Source organism: Ptychodera flava, chromosome 22 (assembly GCF_041260155.1).
Source record: "Ptychodera flava strain L36383 chromosome 22, AS_Pfla_20210202, whole genome shotgun sequence".
Lineage (NCBI taxonomy): Eukaryota > Metazoa > Hemichordata > Enteropneusta > Ptychoderidae > Ptychodera > Ptychodera flava.
This window is the reverse complement of record NC_091949.1, coordinates 17,549,253-17,562,024: the sequence shown is the minus strand read 5'-3', so window position 1 is coordinate 17,562,024 and position 12,772 is coordinate 17,549,253. Positions and strand designations below refer to the sequence as shown.

Sequence of the window (12,772 nt, the reverse complement as noted above, 5' to 3'; positions counted from 1 at the left end):
TAGTGACACTACCGATACCGACGTTCCCAGCATCCGCCATCGTAGCAAACTCTGACCCAGAAGTGACGTCATTTGCAGCAGGATGTTTTGCTAATCCTGAATACCTAACTTCCTCATAATAAACAAAACTTAAGATACAGTCTAGATATAGTCATATAAAGTCTCTCTAGTACATGCAATGGCTTGAGCATCCGATACTTTTTTCAGTTCGTCTATTTCTATGTTACACTTAACGAAAAATTTACGAACGGTAAGAATTCCATCGATCTGAAATCAGACAAAGTTAGGCGGTCACTCACTTCCTGACCGGGTCAGAGACGTTTGCGGAAAAGTGAATGATGTGGTAGAGACTCGACTCTTTCTTTTGTAAAATACTGGTTACCATGGGTTGCGTCGGCGGTGATGAGTCAACCCATAACCATGCTCTTGAACTTCAAGAAGGACTCGATGGGCTTCGAAGAGAAGGTATTCTATGTGATGTTGTCATTCGTGTGCAAGATAAAGATTTCCTTGCTCACACGTCAGTTCTAGCGGCCGTGTGTCAGTATTTTCGTTCCATGTTCACAAGTGGAATGAAAGAAAGTTCTGAACGTAAGGTTCATCTGAAGGGAGAGAACTTGACCGCGGACGGTTTTAGAAGTAATTTGGAATACATGTACACAGGAAAGTTTGACAACATGACGTCTGAAAACGTCTTTGAAATCCTGGATATGGCAAATCATCTGCAGTGTGAGGGCGCTATCAACCACTGCAGTGATTTTTTGGTTCGCCAGTTTCTGGAGAAACCTGATGATGTACAGAATTATGTATCGTCACTTCAAACTGCCGAAATGTACGGTTTGACTGAACTTAAAGATGCGGCCACTGATGCTATGAAAGTAAACTTTGTAAGCATATCGTCAAAAATGGAATTCTTTGAGCGAATTTCCAAAGATGTCCTCCTCAACATCCTTGCTGAAGATGATCTTCATGTATTGTCTGAAGTGACAGTACTTGAAGCTGTTCTCTCATGGATAAACTTTGACCTTGAAAACAGACTTCAGCATGCACAAGACCTTCTGAGTCAAGTGCGCCTCATACTGATCGATCCTTACCAGTTGAATGAATTATGCAGCCTCGACAGTGCAATGACCGTACCACACTTTCAAGACGTTGTCAAGCAGACTCTAATTCAGCATGCATTACCGTCTCAAGTTCAAGTCTGTGCAAGGGGCAATTTCAAAAAGGTAACAATGCATATGCCGCATTAATAAAGGACTCTTGATAATTACAATTATAAAGCTGATGTACAACAAACGTAATTCCTTTGTATTGTTTCCTAACCTTGTTCTTGTCCAAGTGTCAAACAACGAAGAATAGGTGCAGATAAAACCATTTATGCAGCCATGGATGTAAATATGTGTTCAACTCAAAGTCTGATGAGGAGAGGCATGACCTACTAGGTCCATCAAGCAGAAAAGAAAGCAGAATGAAAGAAAAAGAATCAATACTGATATAGATACATCACAACACAGTCCAGAGGGACTGTGGTCACAAGTATGTGGCTTTCAGCTGTCTGAATGTACCAAGTATGACTTTGCTTCAAGCATACAACAGTATCTTCGGGTTCATTGACAACACAAAGACCACAAAATATGGAGGCGAAAGTGCTCCTGAAAAGATTTACAGTTCGAGTGAGAGTGGACAAGCTGAGGCTCTTTTGCTAGTGGAAACGTGAAAAGTGTCAAACATTTTTCCTCGTATAAAATATATTATAATGTTCTATCCCCAAAATCGGCCATTTTTCATGAATTTTGTTTGATGCAAGATACTACTTGTATTGTTTGACACGTTGAAAGATACTGAATAAATGGGTGACCATGCATATATTCGACCCCAGTAGACACGATACATGAAACCATTGCGAAAATGAATTAATGGTCATGACCATTAATTCATTTTCACGATGGTTTCATTTAATTTGTCTAAAACTGGAGTCAAATATATGCATGGTCGCCTATTTATTCAGTATCTTTCAACATGTCAAACAATACAAGTAGTATCTTGCATCAAACAAAATTCATGAAAAATGGCCGACTTTGTCCCTTTAAAACAATTAATCATGAATTGAAGTTGAGCAATATGTAGCTATGGTATTTTCCTACGTGAACATGAACAGTATATGGGATCCGCCTCAGCCAGGAGGGTTTTTGAGTAATGGTGTCATGCTTTCATTTTGAGGGGTGTGGAGGTCTTAACTGAAACAGGAATTATGGTTGTCATGCATCAGCTTTAATTATCAACAGCTCCCGACTTTCGCTCAGCTACGAACACTTGCAAATTGTTTGTAAACTATCGCAAAGATGAACAGCCTCAATGGAGTCAATCGCGCCCTTTTTAGCTTTAAGAAGATAAGATTGAAGTAAGATGAAAAGTGAAATATTGGCAATTATCATGCATCTACTATTGACAATGGTAGACTTACATGAGTGTTAAAATACTGAGGGTATTTCATTCCAGTACTTTGACCATTTCCAGTTACTGCAAGCATCATGCCTTGGATGAATACCTCTGTACACTCTCTTTTGGCAGTTTTAAGGAATCAGGTGGGCAATTGCCAGGATTTCGCTGCTCGCGCTTTGTATGTAGTTCCACAGGCTTAATGGTACTTCGTAGTGGCATTTGAAATCAGAAGAAAAAAATTTATAGCGACAATGCATTCCATTTGATAATAGGAATGACTTATTTACCAAACTATTGTGACCACCTTGTCGAATGGGATTGGTTTACATAACTGAAAAAGCTTATAAAATTACATTTAAAAGGAATTCACAAAACATGTGTGGCAATTAGAAACCCCCACCCTTAAAATACTAAATCACTAAAAAACCCCTTAAAACATAGAGTTATGTTTGAAAATATGATAAGACCTAGATATGTGGCATCCCAGTCTTCAACGTAAGATGTCTAACAGTGAGATCATTACAATAGTAATTACTGCCAATCATGCACTGGGACGTCAGTGCTGTACATTGAGACACCTCAGGCATAGCAGAGGGCCAAACACATTGCCAATGTCGTTTGCATATTTCACCGTGAACCAACCAGAGGGAGAAGGCTTAATCATTTTTCAAAGAACTTTGAATGCAGAAACCAGTTCCAATGAACACCAGTTCTAGTTTGCTATTTCAAAACACTACACTACAACAACCTCACCCCCTGCCGCAAAATGCACCTTGAGTTCTTTTGCAGTTGTGTGGATCATTCACAAAAATGAATAATATCATGCTGTGTATAGTGATTCAGCAATGAGGCAACATTGTTTTTCAATCCTGGTCAAAGGTCAAGATTTTGTATTACAATTATATCCCCATTTTCTTATATCTGTACAAAATATAGGTTCTGGTTGCGTTTGGAAGTTCCGGAAGTGGTTATAAAACAGTAGGATATGTGAAGTACTTTAACTGGACCACCAAGACATGGAAGGAAGTTTGTGGTCTGAAACTTCCCAGTGGGAAAATCCAGAGTACCGATGCATGTATTGTCCACGCCAACTGCCTCTACATCTCTTGTAACAAGAGCATCTATAGTTATGTTCCTGCTGTAAATAAGTGGACAGATCTGAAATATTCAGCCACAAGCTTGTCGTCAAGTGATAGTGTCAGTATGGCCTTTCTTGGTAAATGCCTGTATGTCAGTTTGGGTGTTGAAATCCAGAGATACAATCTCACCTCTGGCAAGTGGCAGTATCTTTACCCACTGAGTTTGGTCATGAAGCAGAAGAGCAACCCATTGAAACACATCACTCATATAATGGCAATAGACGAATGTCTGTTTGTTCTTGGCGTTACCAAAAGGACAGGCAACTGGTACTGGTTTTTCAATCCAGAACTGAATGAGTGGCAAATGTCAAGGTCAAGGTCTATAATGATCATGTGCTGTTCAGTGATGGGAAAGCTTTCAGTTTCTCTGAATCGCAAGACTCTGATGCATGTTACACTGTGTCCGTTAAAGTCATCAATCAACACATTTGCATTGCAAACCTTGATAAGAAGGACGACCGTCTTACTCTATATGTAAGCAAGGTTGGAGGAACTAGGCCACTTACTTGGGGGTTGAAAATGTCAAACGCTGAACGGTGGATACCCCTGTGCTACCAAGGTTCAGTTGTCTGTCTTGACAACACGGTGTACATCATAAGCAAGTGTCACTGGATTGATACCGGTTTGAGAATATCACGTGATGAGAAGTATGGAGTCGATCTCAAAGACCACGTACCAGAGGGTCTTAGGAAACTGTGGTCTAAGCAGCAATTTCTACTCTGTGAAATTCATTTGAGGGCAGAACACCTGTTGTAAAGGTGTCCAGAAGGTATCATACCCTTTAGCTTCCACTAAATTGATGACAGGGAGTATACAGGTACTCCTAGCAAGCTAACAGAGGAATTCACAACTCAAATTTCAAATGCAAATTTTGGAAGAGCTGAATGAAACCATAAATCAGACTACATGCATGGCACTCATCAAATTATGAATAATAATTAATAATAATAATTTATTCATTTATAAAGCGACTAAATCCACACAAATAGTGTGATCAGAGACGCTGGGTAAAATACAATCAATTTTAAAAAGGTTACAAGAATTAAAAACAAAACAAAAACAAAAAAATACAATGAATGAGTTCAGTTAAAAGCAGAATTAAAAAGAAATGTTTTAAGACTTGATTTAAAACTTGGCAGGCTTGGGGAGCGACGAACCTCAATTGGAAGATTGTTCCATAAAAAGGGGGCGGCAATACTGAACGCACGGTCCCCATATTTCTTTGTGCGCGACCTGCTTTGACACAGTTTAAATTGGTCAGCGGACCTTAGATTACGGGTTGGGACGTACAAATTAACCATGCTAGAAAGATAAGTTGGACCGAGTGAATGGATACATTTATAGGTGAAGATAAGAATCTTAAAAACAATACGTTGAGAAACAGGCAGCCAATGCAACTGAAACAAAATCGGGGTGATATGCTTAGTGACTCTTGAGCGAGTTACAATTCTGGCAGCTATATTCTGGATACGTTGAAGGCGATTAATTGAATATTTCGGAAGACCATAAAGAAGCGAATTACATGAATCAATGCGTGATGTCACAAAAGCGTGAATCAACTGTTCCGTGTCTGATCTAGAAAGATATTTGCGAATATTTGCAATGCGTCGTAAGTGAAAAATAGCTGAGCGGCAGATATTGTTGACATGAGGGTACATCGTAAGACCAGAATCCAGGATAACTCCAAGACTTTTGCCTGAGTTTGAGCAGGAATCAGGGTGTCACCGACCCGTATCCCCTGTATTCTATCATCCAAAGCATTACTGAAAGATGCAGAGAAAGTTACAAATTCAGTTTTATCATCATTTCAAAAAATGGAAATTTGCAGACATTCAAGACCTAACTTGTAAAATACATAATTGAAGATTGCTAGAGGTCACAGAAGCTTCATTGATCTTAAAAGACACATATAATGAAGAACCATCGGCTTTAAAAATATACAGGCAACCATGACTTGCAACTAATTTCCCAAAAGAGTATATATGTATGCATTAAATAGTATAGGGCCAAGAACTGACCCTTGTGGAACCCTGGTATCAATTTGACGGAAACTTGATTTAGTAGAATTGAGAACAACACACTGGCTACGGTTAGAAAGATATGAGCGGAACCAATTAAGCGCATTTCCTGAAAACCAAGAAGGTCTGACAGCCGACTTAATAAAATATTATGATTAACGGTATCGAACGCTGTGAAAAGCTCAAGTAAGACCAAAAATACTTCATGTTTTGCATCAAGTGCTAACAATGAAGGGATTTGTGTCAGTGTCAGATCCTGTTGAAGGATATGGTACATAAACACTCCTATCAATTGTTATGACATGGTGTAGACTCAGTCAAACCTGTCATATTGGTCACCCTTACAGAGCGGTCACCTCTCTATAGTGGTCACCTTGTGGCAGTCCCGTGGCATTTTACATGTTAAAGGCCCTCTACAGAATAGCCACCTCTCTTATGTGGTCAGTGGTCACATGGAATTGCTCCATGTTGGTACAAAACCTGTATATAATGGTCAATATATCTGACTCTCAATAACCTCTATCAAAAAAATGCTCAGACTGGCAAGCACGAATACATGTAAGTCTACTTTTACTGATTTACATTCTGCATTACAAGCTTTCAGAAACTAAGTAGCTGTTCTATGTTTTTTAACAGGTTTATGTTATGGAATTTTATAATTGCTTTTATCTTTCCCTACATTCACCACTTAGCGCACCACCTGCACAGAAAGTAATGCCACCCACCCTCTATAGAAAGGCCACCTCCATACAGTGGTCACTTTTTCTTGGTCCTTGGGTCACCACTATACACAGGTTTGACTGTATATGATATCTTATGTGTGTCAAGAGAATTTTCAAAAACAAACAAATTAAGGGGTACACAAAATTTTATAATGACTTTGTATTCAAACACCATTTCGTTTTTTATTTCACATAAAATAAAGTTGTTTTATGTTGAGGTGTTTTATGGCACCAAGGTGCTTTATGAAGTGCCCCACAGCGTAAATGCTATCATCAGGGTCCATGTGTGTGTACTGTATGTGTATTTGTTCGTTTGTAGGAAATATTTTGTTTGGTTGCAGGGTTGTGTTACAAATTTGTAAAAGTCCGTTCCAGATCCTTAGAAACTTTGAAGATTGTAATTTGAGAATTGCTGAGTGATTGATAATTTTTAATACATATATTAAACATTGTTACAGTAGCACATGTTGGGCACTTTCCATTTGCACTACATCTGTGACATCACACCTATAATCCAAATGGAGGTTGTAAACAAAACTCTCCAGCACAATTACAGCAGTATGTCCCTGTGGACATTGCTGTAAGTTTGGGGTGATGCATAAGGTACTCATATTTTTTCCAATATCATTGTAAAGCTAGGAAAACTGTACAATATAGCAGAACAGATTTAAATGGGAAGTTACAGGACCGTGGGCACACAATAGAGGGATTACTGATGACACAGCTATTTGCATACACTGGGTGGGGATTTTCGAATTCTCATAGCATGGCTTTGACCATATGAGAAATTTGAATAATCATGATTGGCAATTTCGTGACATATGCAAAGAGGGGTCAAATGATTGTACAGTGAACACACTTTGAAACATGCGTTCTCCGACAAACAACGGAACATTTTTTCAGTTTATTTTTGACTCAAGTTTAGTCGCTATATATTCACAGACATCATGTGCAAGATTCAATGACAATGAACGCCTTAAACATAGCAAAATTATGGGATTCTGGGACCACATACGGCACATCCGAACAGTAGCGTGGCTTTTTTACATTTGCATAGATTTACGATAATCCGGCTTTTATAGGGAAGTTCCTGTTTAACTACTAGAATCACCACTCATATTTAATAAAGGGATTGCTGTACAAATCATGCCACCTCCAACTTAAATTTACCACTGTTTCAGCTTTCAGCATAAACCCCTGTGTTGTTTGCCATCTTGTTATCACACCGCGATCACGATTGTGATCAGCTACATGTAATCACAATCATGATTATACAAATGGAACGTGCCCCTGATTCTCAAGGAACAGCGCCCTCAGTGGTCTGTCATGAATTTTGTGGCCCCATGGCTCTTTCACTGTTGTTTATTCATGAAGTGAACTACTGATCACTGAGGGGCATGCCTGCAAAACAAAAGTTTAATAGCAATGTAATTTTAAATCATTAAAATGAGTGAATTTGAATTACAAGAAAGAGTAATTGGTGAGATAACTGAGAATAACATATTTTTGTTATTATAAGTCCTTTTTTATCAACCTTTTCCAAAGGTAGATTTACATGTACTTGCTGCCATGTGCGGGATGTAAGGCCAACAAAACCATGTGTATAATATTGCATTAATAGCTGTATTTCACTTTATAAAAGTATATATACATGAATGATTATTATAGTGGTTTGCACAGGGTTTTTTTATACATTTACAAAGCAAAAAGATCTCTTCACTGTTTAATGCAACCAACTGCCATGCTACAAATAGTTTCTCTTCAAGTAAAAATAATGATGGAGACAGCAAGAGAACAGAACTCTTCCTATTCAGTCTTGTCTCTGTGTTTCAAACCCAACTTTCTCACTATGCCCTCTGTAACAATAGCATGTGTATTGTAAACTTACGATGTGAATGTTATTTCTTTTTTCATGACTAGGTGAAGATAGTTTTGTACATTTTATGCATGCCCCGGTGTGTTCATGAATTATTTTTTGTTCTGTAAATGCACGCGAGTTGCCATTTCACTTGTCTTCTGTAAGCAGTGTGATCTTGAGAAGTCCACAGGTTCACTTGCTTTGCAGTTGTTATTCCAGCTCCAGGGATATTCAGATTAGCCATCGTTGAAGACATAATGTTGAGTTGTCTTCTGTCTGAACTGTTCTTCTCAGAAACACTCAAGTTTTGGTTAATTTTGTGTTACAGAAACTTTGGAAACGTCCTAGTAATAGGATTTTCATGCTGTTATCTTTATGCAGACTGTCCTTCTAGGAAATGCTCAAATTCAGATGAGTGTGTTATAGTGACTCTGCAAATGTTTTAGTGATGGGAGTTCCATAATGTATGTCTACGTAAACTTTTTCCAGTCCGGATCTGTATTACTGCTGTAACGTCGAAATCCTTCATGAAGTGTGGCACAAGAGCTTTTTACTGCATAGGGATGTTCGTGACTGTGTCCAGTCTGTCACATTTCTACCTAACAGAAGCAGGGTAACTTTGAGTTTTGCTCAGGTAAAAGCTTGCCATCACTTATACTCGGGTAGAGACTGTTTACTGGCCTGTGGCAGTGTGAGTAAAGTTGTTTGAAACAGACAACAGGTGACGACGTATCGTCTTCTATCAGAAAAGGATCAAACGCATCACTGATCACCAGTTTTCACGAAACCTGAAAATTTTACAATTTTAAAAGTCAGTAAATGAGTTGCTCTTCCGATAGATAGTAGATGTTTACCCTTTACATGTAAAGTATGTTACAAATGAAATCTATATAGTGTATTTTTTTTCAAGAGATGCAATTTACCTAGATGGCTAGAGTCATGCTTTATTCACAAAGTGTATTACTTCTTGACGTATTCAGCAGATATAATAATAAAGTCAAAATGTCTGAAATGGTCAGAAATGGTCATTCACTAGACTTTCTCAAAGCCCCTTGTTTGGTAACGCAGTCTGATCTTCTCCTGCCCTGATTTTGATCTCATGACTTGGCCCAGTGAGCCTTAGGCAGTCTGGTTTCTCTACAAATTTGTGTGGGACCTGGTCTAGCCAGACTGTTCGAGAGATGTCACCATACAGCAGAGATGAGAAGCTGTGTAGTGAAACGGGGCTGTGAGAAATTGACTAGGTCCAATTAAACACTTTTGTTTCAGACTGTGTGGTGGGGAGTGTGGTTCTGTGCCTGATGCATGATTTTCAGAATTTGCAGTGAATAACTTTGCCATGAACACCCAAATTTTAAAAGTGTCTATAGTTTTTGCAAATTTGAATGTTTGTTTGTACTCAAAGGTGAATGAGCCAAGCCTCATATTCTTGCTATTGATTATCATGAGCCAAAAAAAATTACAGAGAAGTGTTGTCTCATACTAGATGTATTTCATCCTGACTATTTTTTTATAAATCGATCTTTTTTAAAACTTTCTTTACTCAGAGTTGAAAATACAGGATGTTTAAAGTAGAGAATTCTGTGTAAAAAAACTCCAATCAGCACCTTTTAAGGACAAAAAGGTATTAAACTAGACCACACTACATGCTAACAATAGACAAGATCTTGTTTGTTCTGAAAAGAGATTTGCCCATTTTCCATTTTCATCAAGCAATATCCATAAAATAATCCTATATAAATGTATGGAATTTCACCTTTGTGAGGCATTCAAAGTTTCACATTTACCCCTACTAACCGGCCAGAAGCCACAACTCATGTTGAAAACTTTTCCTTTCACAAGGGAAATCAAACTGATTGAAAATCAAGGGTTTACCACAAACTTCTTGGCAAATAGTGTTGGAGAAGTCAGTGCATTAAAGTCCCTGGCACCATAGCCATCATTGAAGGATGCTGGCCCTTTGATGTTTCATGATTTCAATGCTGCAAAACTGACATATTTTGCCGTTGGAGGCCGCACTCGCAAATGTCCACACTACCCTCACCTCCATGTGTCACAACATGCAAGAGACAAGTCAAAGTCCACAGAAAACTATGTCAGTGTAATAAAGTTTAGTTTAATGGGTAGAATGCACCTCAGGGACAGATATTCAGACTCTCAAACTATCGCAATACTATTTTGATCTAAATGATGAGCGGATTTTTAAGCTTGTGGAGTAAATAAACTTCTCACTGGCTTAGATTTGTCAAAAATTACTTTTCCCAAGAAGATCTACCGTACAGATGGCAGCCAGTTTCAATTCTAAATATTGGGTGATATGTTTCTCTAGTCAATCCTGATTGTTATTCTTGATTTCAACAGGGAATGATTTGAAGTTTTTACTGAAAGTTTGAACAAAACTAACAAAAGTCGTTAATTTCAAGACACATATTACTTTAAACATTGAAATATCTTTATCACAGGTGGTATTGTAGACAAAATAAATGAGAACACAAAGAAATACAGTGATTGCAGTCATATCTAAATTTATACTAGAACAGTTGCGAAGTTTTCATAAGTTGTGATGTTTTACAACATGTTCCTTGCAACATTGAACATACCATGCTAACATACATATCTAGAAATCCAAATCAAATTTACTTTGAAAGACAAAATAAACCATACTTTCAGTTCACAGATGCATTTGCTGTTATTTTGTCAAGTATTTCTTTTTGTTTGTGGTGAAGGTACACCATTTGAAACTTTTACATCATCAGTACAACACCATGAGAGCAGACTGTCACCTCCACATTCATAGCATGATATCACATAAATGGTTACGTTTGACTTAAACAGGATACATGTTGAGGTCAAGTCCAAAGGTTTTTCTGATCACCTGGTTTTTCTTGTCTTTACTGACTTCATCTGTGAGGGGAAGATGTCAAACTTATAACTCCTATTTTAAAAACAAAATCAAATGATTCTACGAGGAACATCTTTACAATCATAACCTAAAAGCAATGTGCATGCTTCCCATACACTATCCAGATTTTCTGTACTGGGAAAGATCGCTTGGCTTGCCTAGGTACCCAACGCATCACCCAAATCATTTGTCCCTCCCTGGTGATACAAAGGTTTGTAACAGCTTGAAATTAATTTCTGAATATCAGAAAAATAAAACACCATGTACAAAATAAAAAAAAAGATTCAATTAAATGTCTTCCCATGGTACAACATAACTTTTATTTGCAAAATTTGTTGCACCAAATCATGCAGTAAATTTAAGGTTTCTCCTTCTTTGGATTTTTGGTCCACTACTGGTCAGAACACACAAGTCTGGCGAATGAAATTTTAATCATTTTCAGGTCAAGGTTATTCACAATCAGCAAAAAAATCATGATACCAAGAGATTAAGTTGACACATATCACAATCAGGTCAAGTCTGTAAAAATCCCCACGTTCATGTTACAGAAGACACACCAGGGGAAATCATGTGCATTTCATGGGAATCTTGTATTAGGATTCTGTTATCCTGGCTAAAAATTGGACATTAAAAGGGCGAGTAGCCGTAACTTTTGATAATTTATACAACTTTTGATTTTAATGTCAACTACAGTTTCTTGTTCTACTCCAAAAAGCATGGTCTACATAGTATTAAGCAAAGGTTACAGTTACTGGCCCTTTACAGTTCAATTGGCTGTAACTATCTATTGATATATTTTCTCAGTACTTATGTAGTGTTTGTAAAATGTAGTTTCTTGTATTCCCTCAGTCAAGTTGAAAGGCAGCTTACTCAACTCGTCAACACAGCAGTCATATGTTGGTGTTGACAATTGAACTTCTGATTATAGCCCAGACTGGCATATCATACTTGACACACACTGTTGGCAAGGCAAATATATTTTATAATTTGATATTTTTATGAGGATGCATTTGTTTTCAGGCACAAAAATAATACAAATATCATAAACAGTTGCCGTTATTGTCCCCAAATTGACCCATCGTAGATGAGTCTGGCAGCTGAAAGGTTGCAGTGATACTGAGACAGGCACGTGGAATTTCCATTCTGGACTTTGATTCCATGAAAATATGGTCACGCCGTGAGAGACTGCTTGAAGTTACAAAGTAAATGAATCGGCATAAAGGGATGAAATCTAAGTAAATGACGCAGTGTGGCAATACCGATTACTGTTGAAAACTTTGAATGCAGGGCACATGCGGCTATCATGTGGTGAATCTTGAATTAGCAAAATCATGCTTTTACATAAATGTATAAACCTGGACGACCTGAAGCAAATAAGCTATGATGACTGTTATATGTTCATTTCCACTTCAGATTCTTTTTTCAACAAATCTGTGCCTTTTTTAGAACAGGCCTGCAGTTATATAGACCTTCATTATGACCAATAAAAGAACAGCTTTTAGTGTGCTGGGGGTTATATTCCTGTGAAAATTAAATTCTACATTCTCATCTGAGAAAATTGTATTGTTTGGAAACTACAAATGAGAACATAGTTCTACGAAAATTTGATTCAGTGATGACAGTCAACCTGCTGTACTTATGCAAATCCATGTTACAATATTATGAATCATGGGTATTTTCTTCACCATACC

At 37.7% G+C, this 12,772-nt stretch overlaps 1 protein-coding gene across 1 annotated transcript; it reads left to right on the top strand.

Annotated features, from left to right (window-relative positions):
* Positions 1-289: 289 nt before the first annotated feature.
* On the top strand, positions 290-5,300 carry LOC139122842 (kelch-like protein 6). The gene is made up of 2 exons (XM_070688649.1): positions 290-1,226; positions 3,379-5,300. The coding sequence occupies exons 1-2, from the start codon at positions 384-386 to the stop codon at positions 4,057-4,059; spliced, it is 1,524 nt and encodes a 507-aa protein (XP_070544750.1). The 5' UTR covers positions 290-383; the 3' UTR covers positions 4,060-5,300.
* Positions 5,301-12,772: the final 7,472 nt, after the last annotated feature.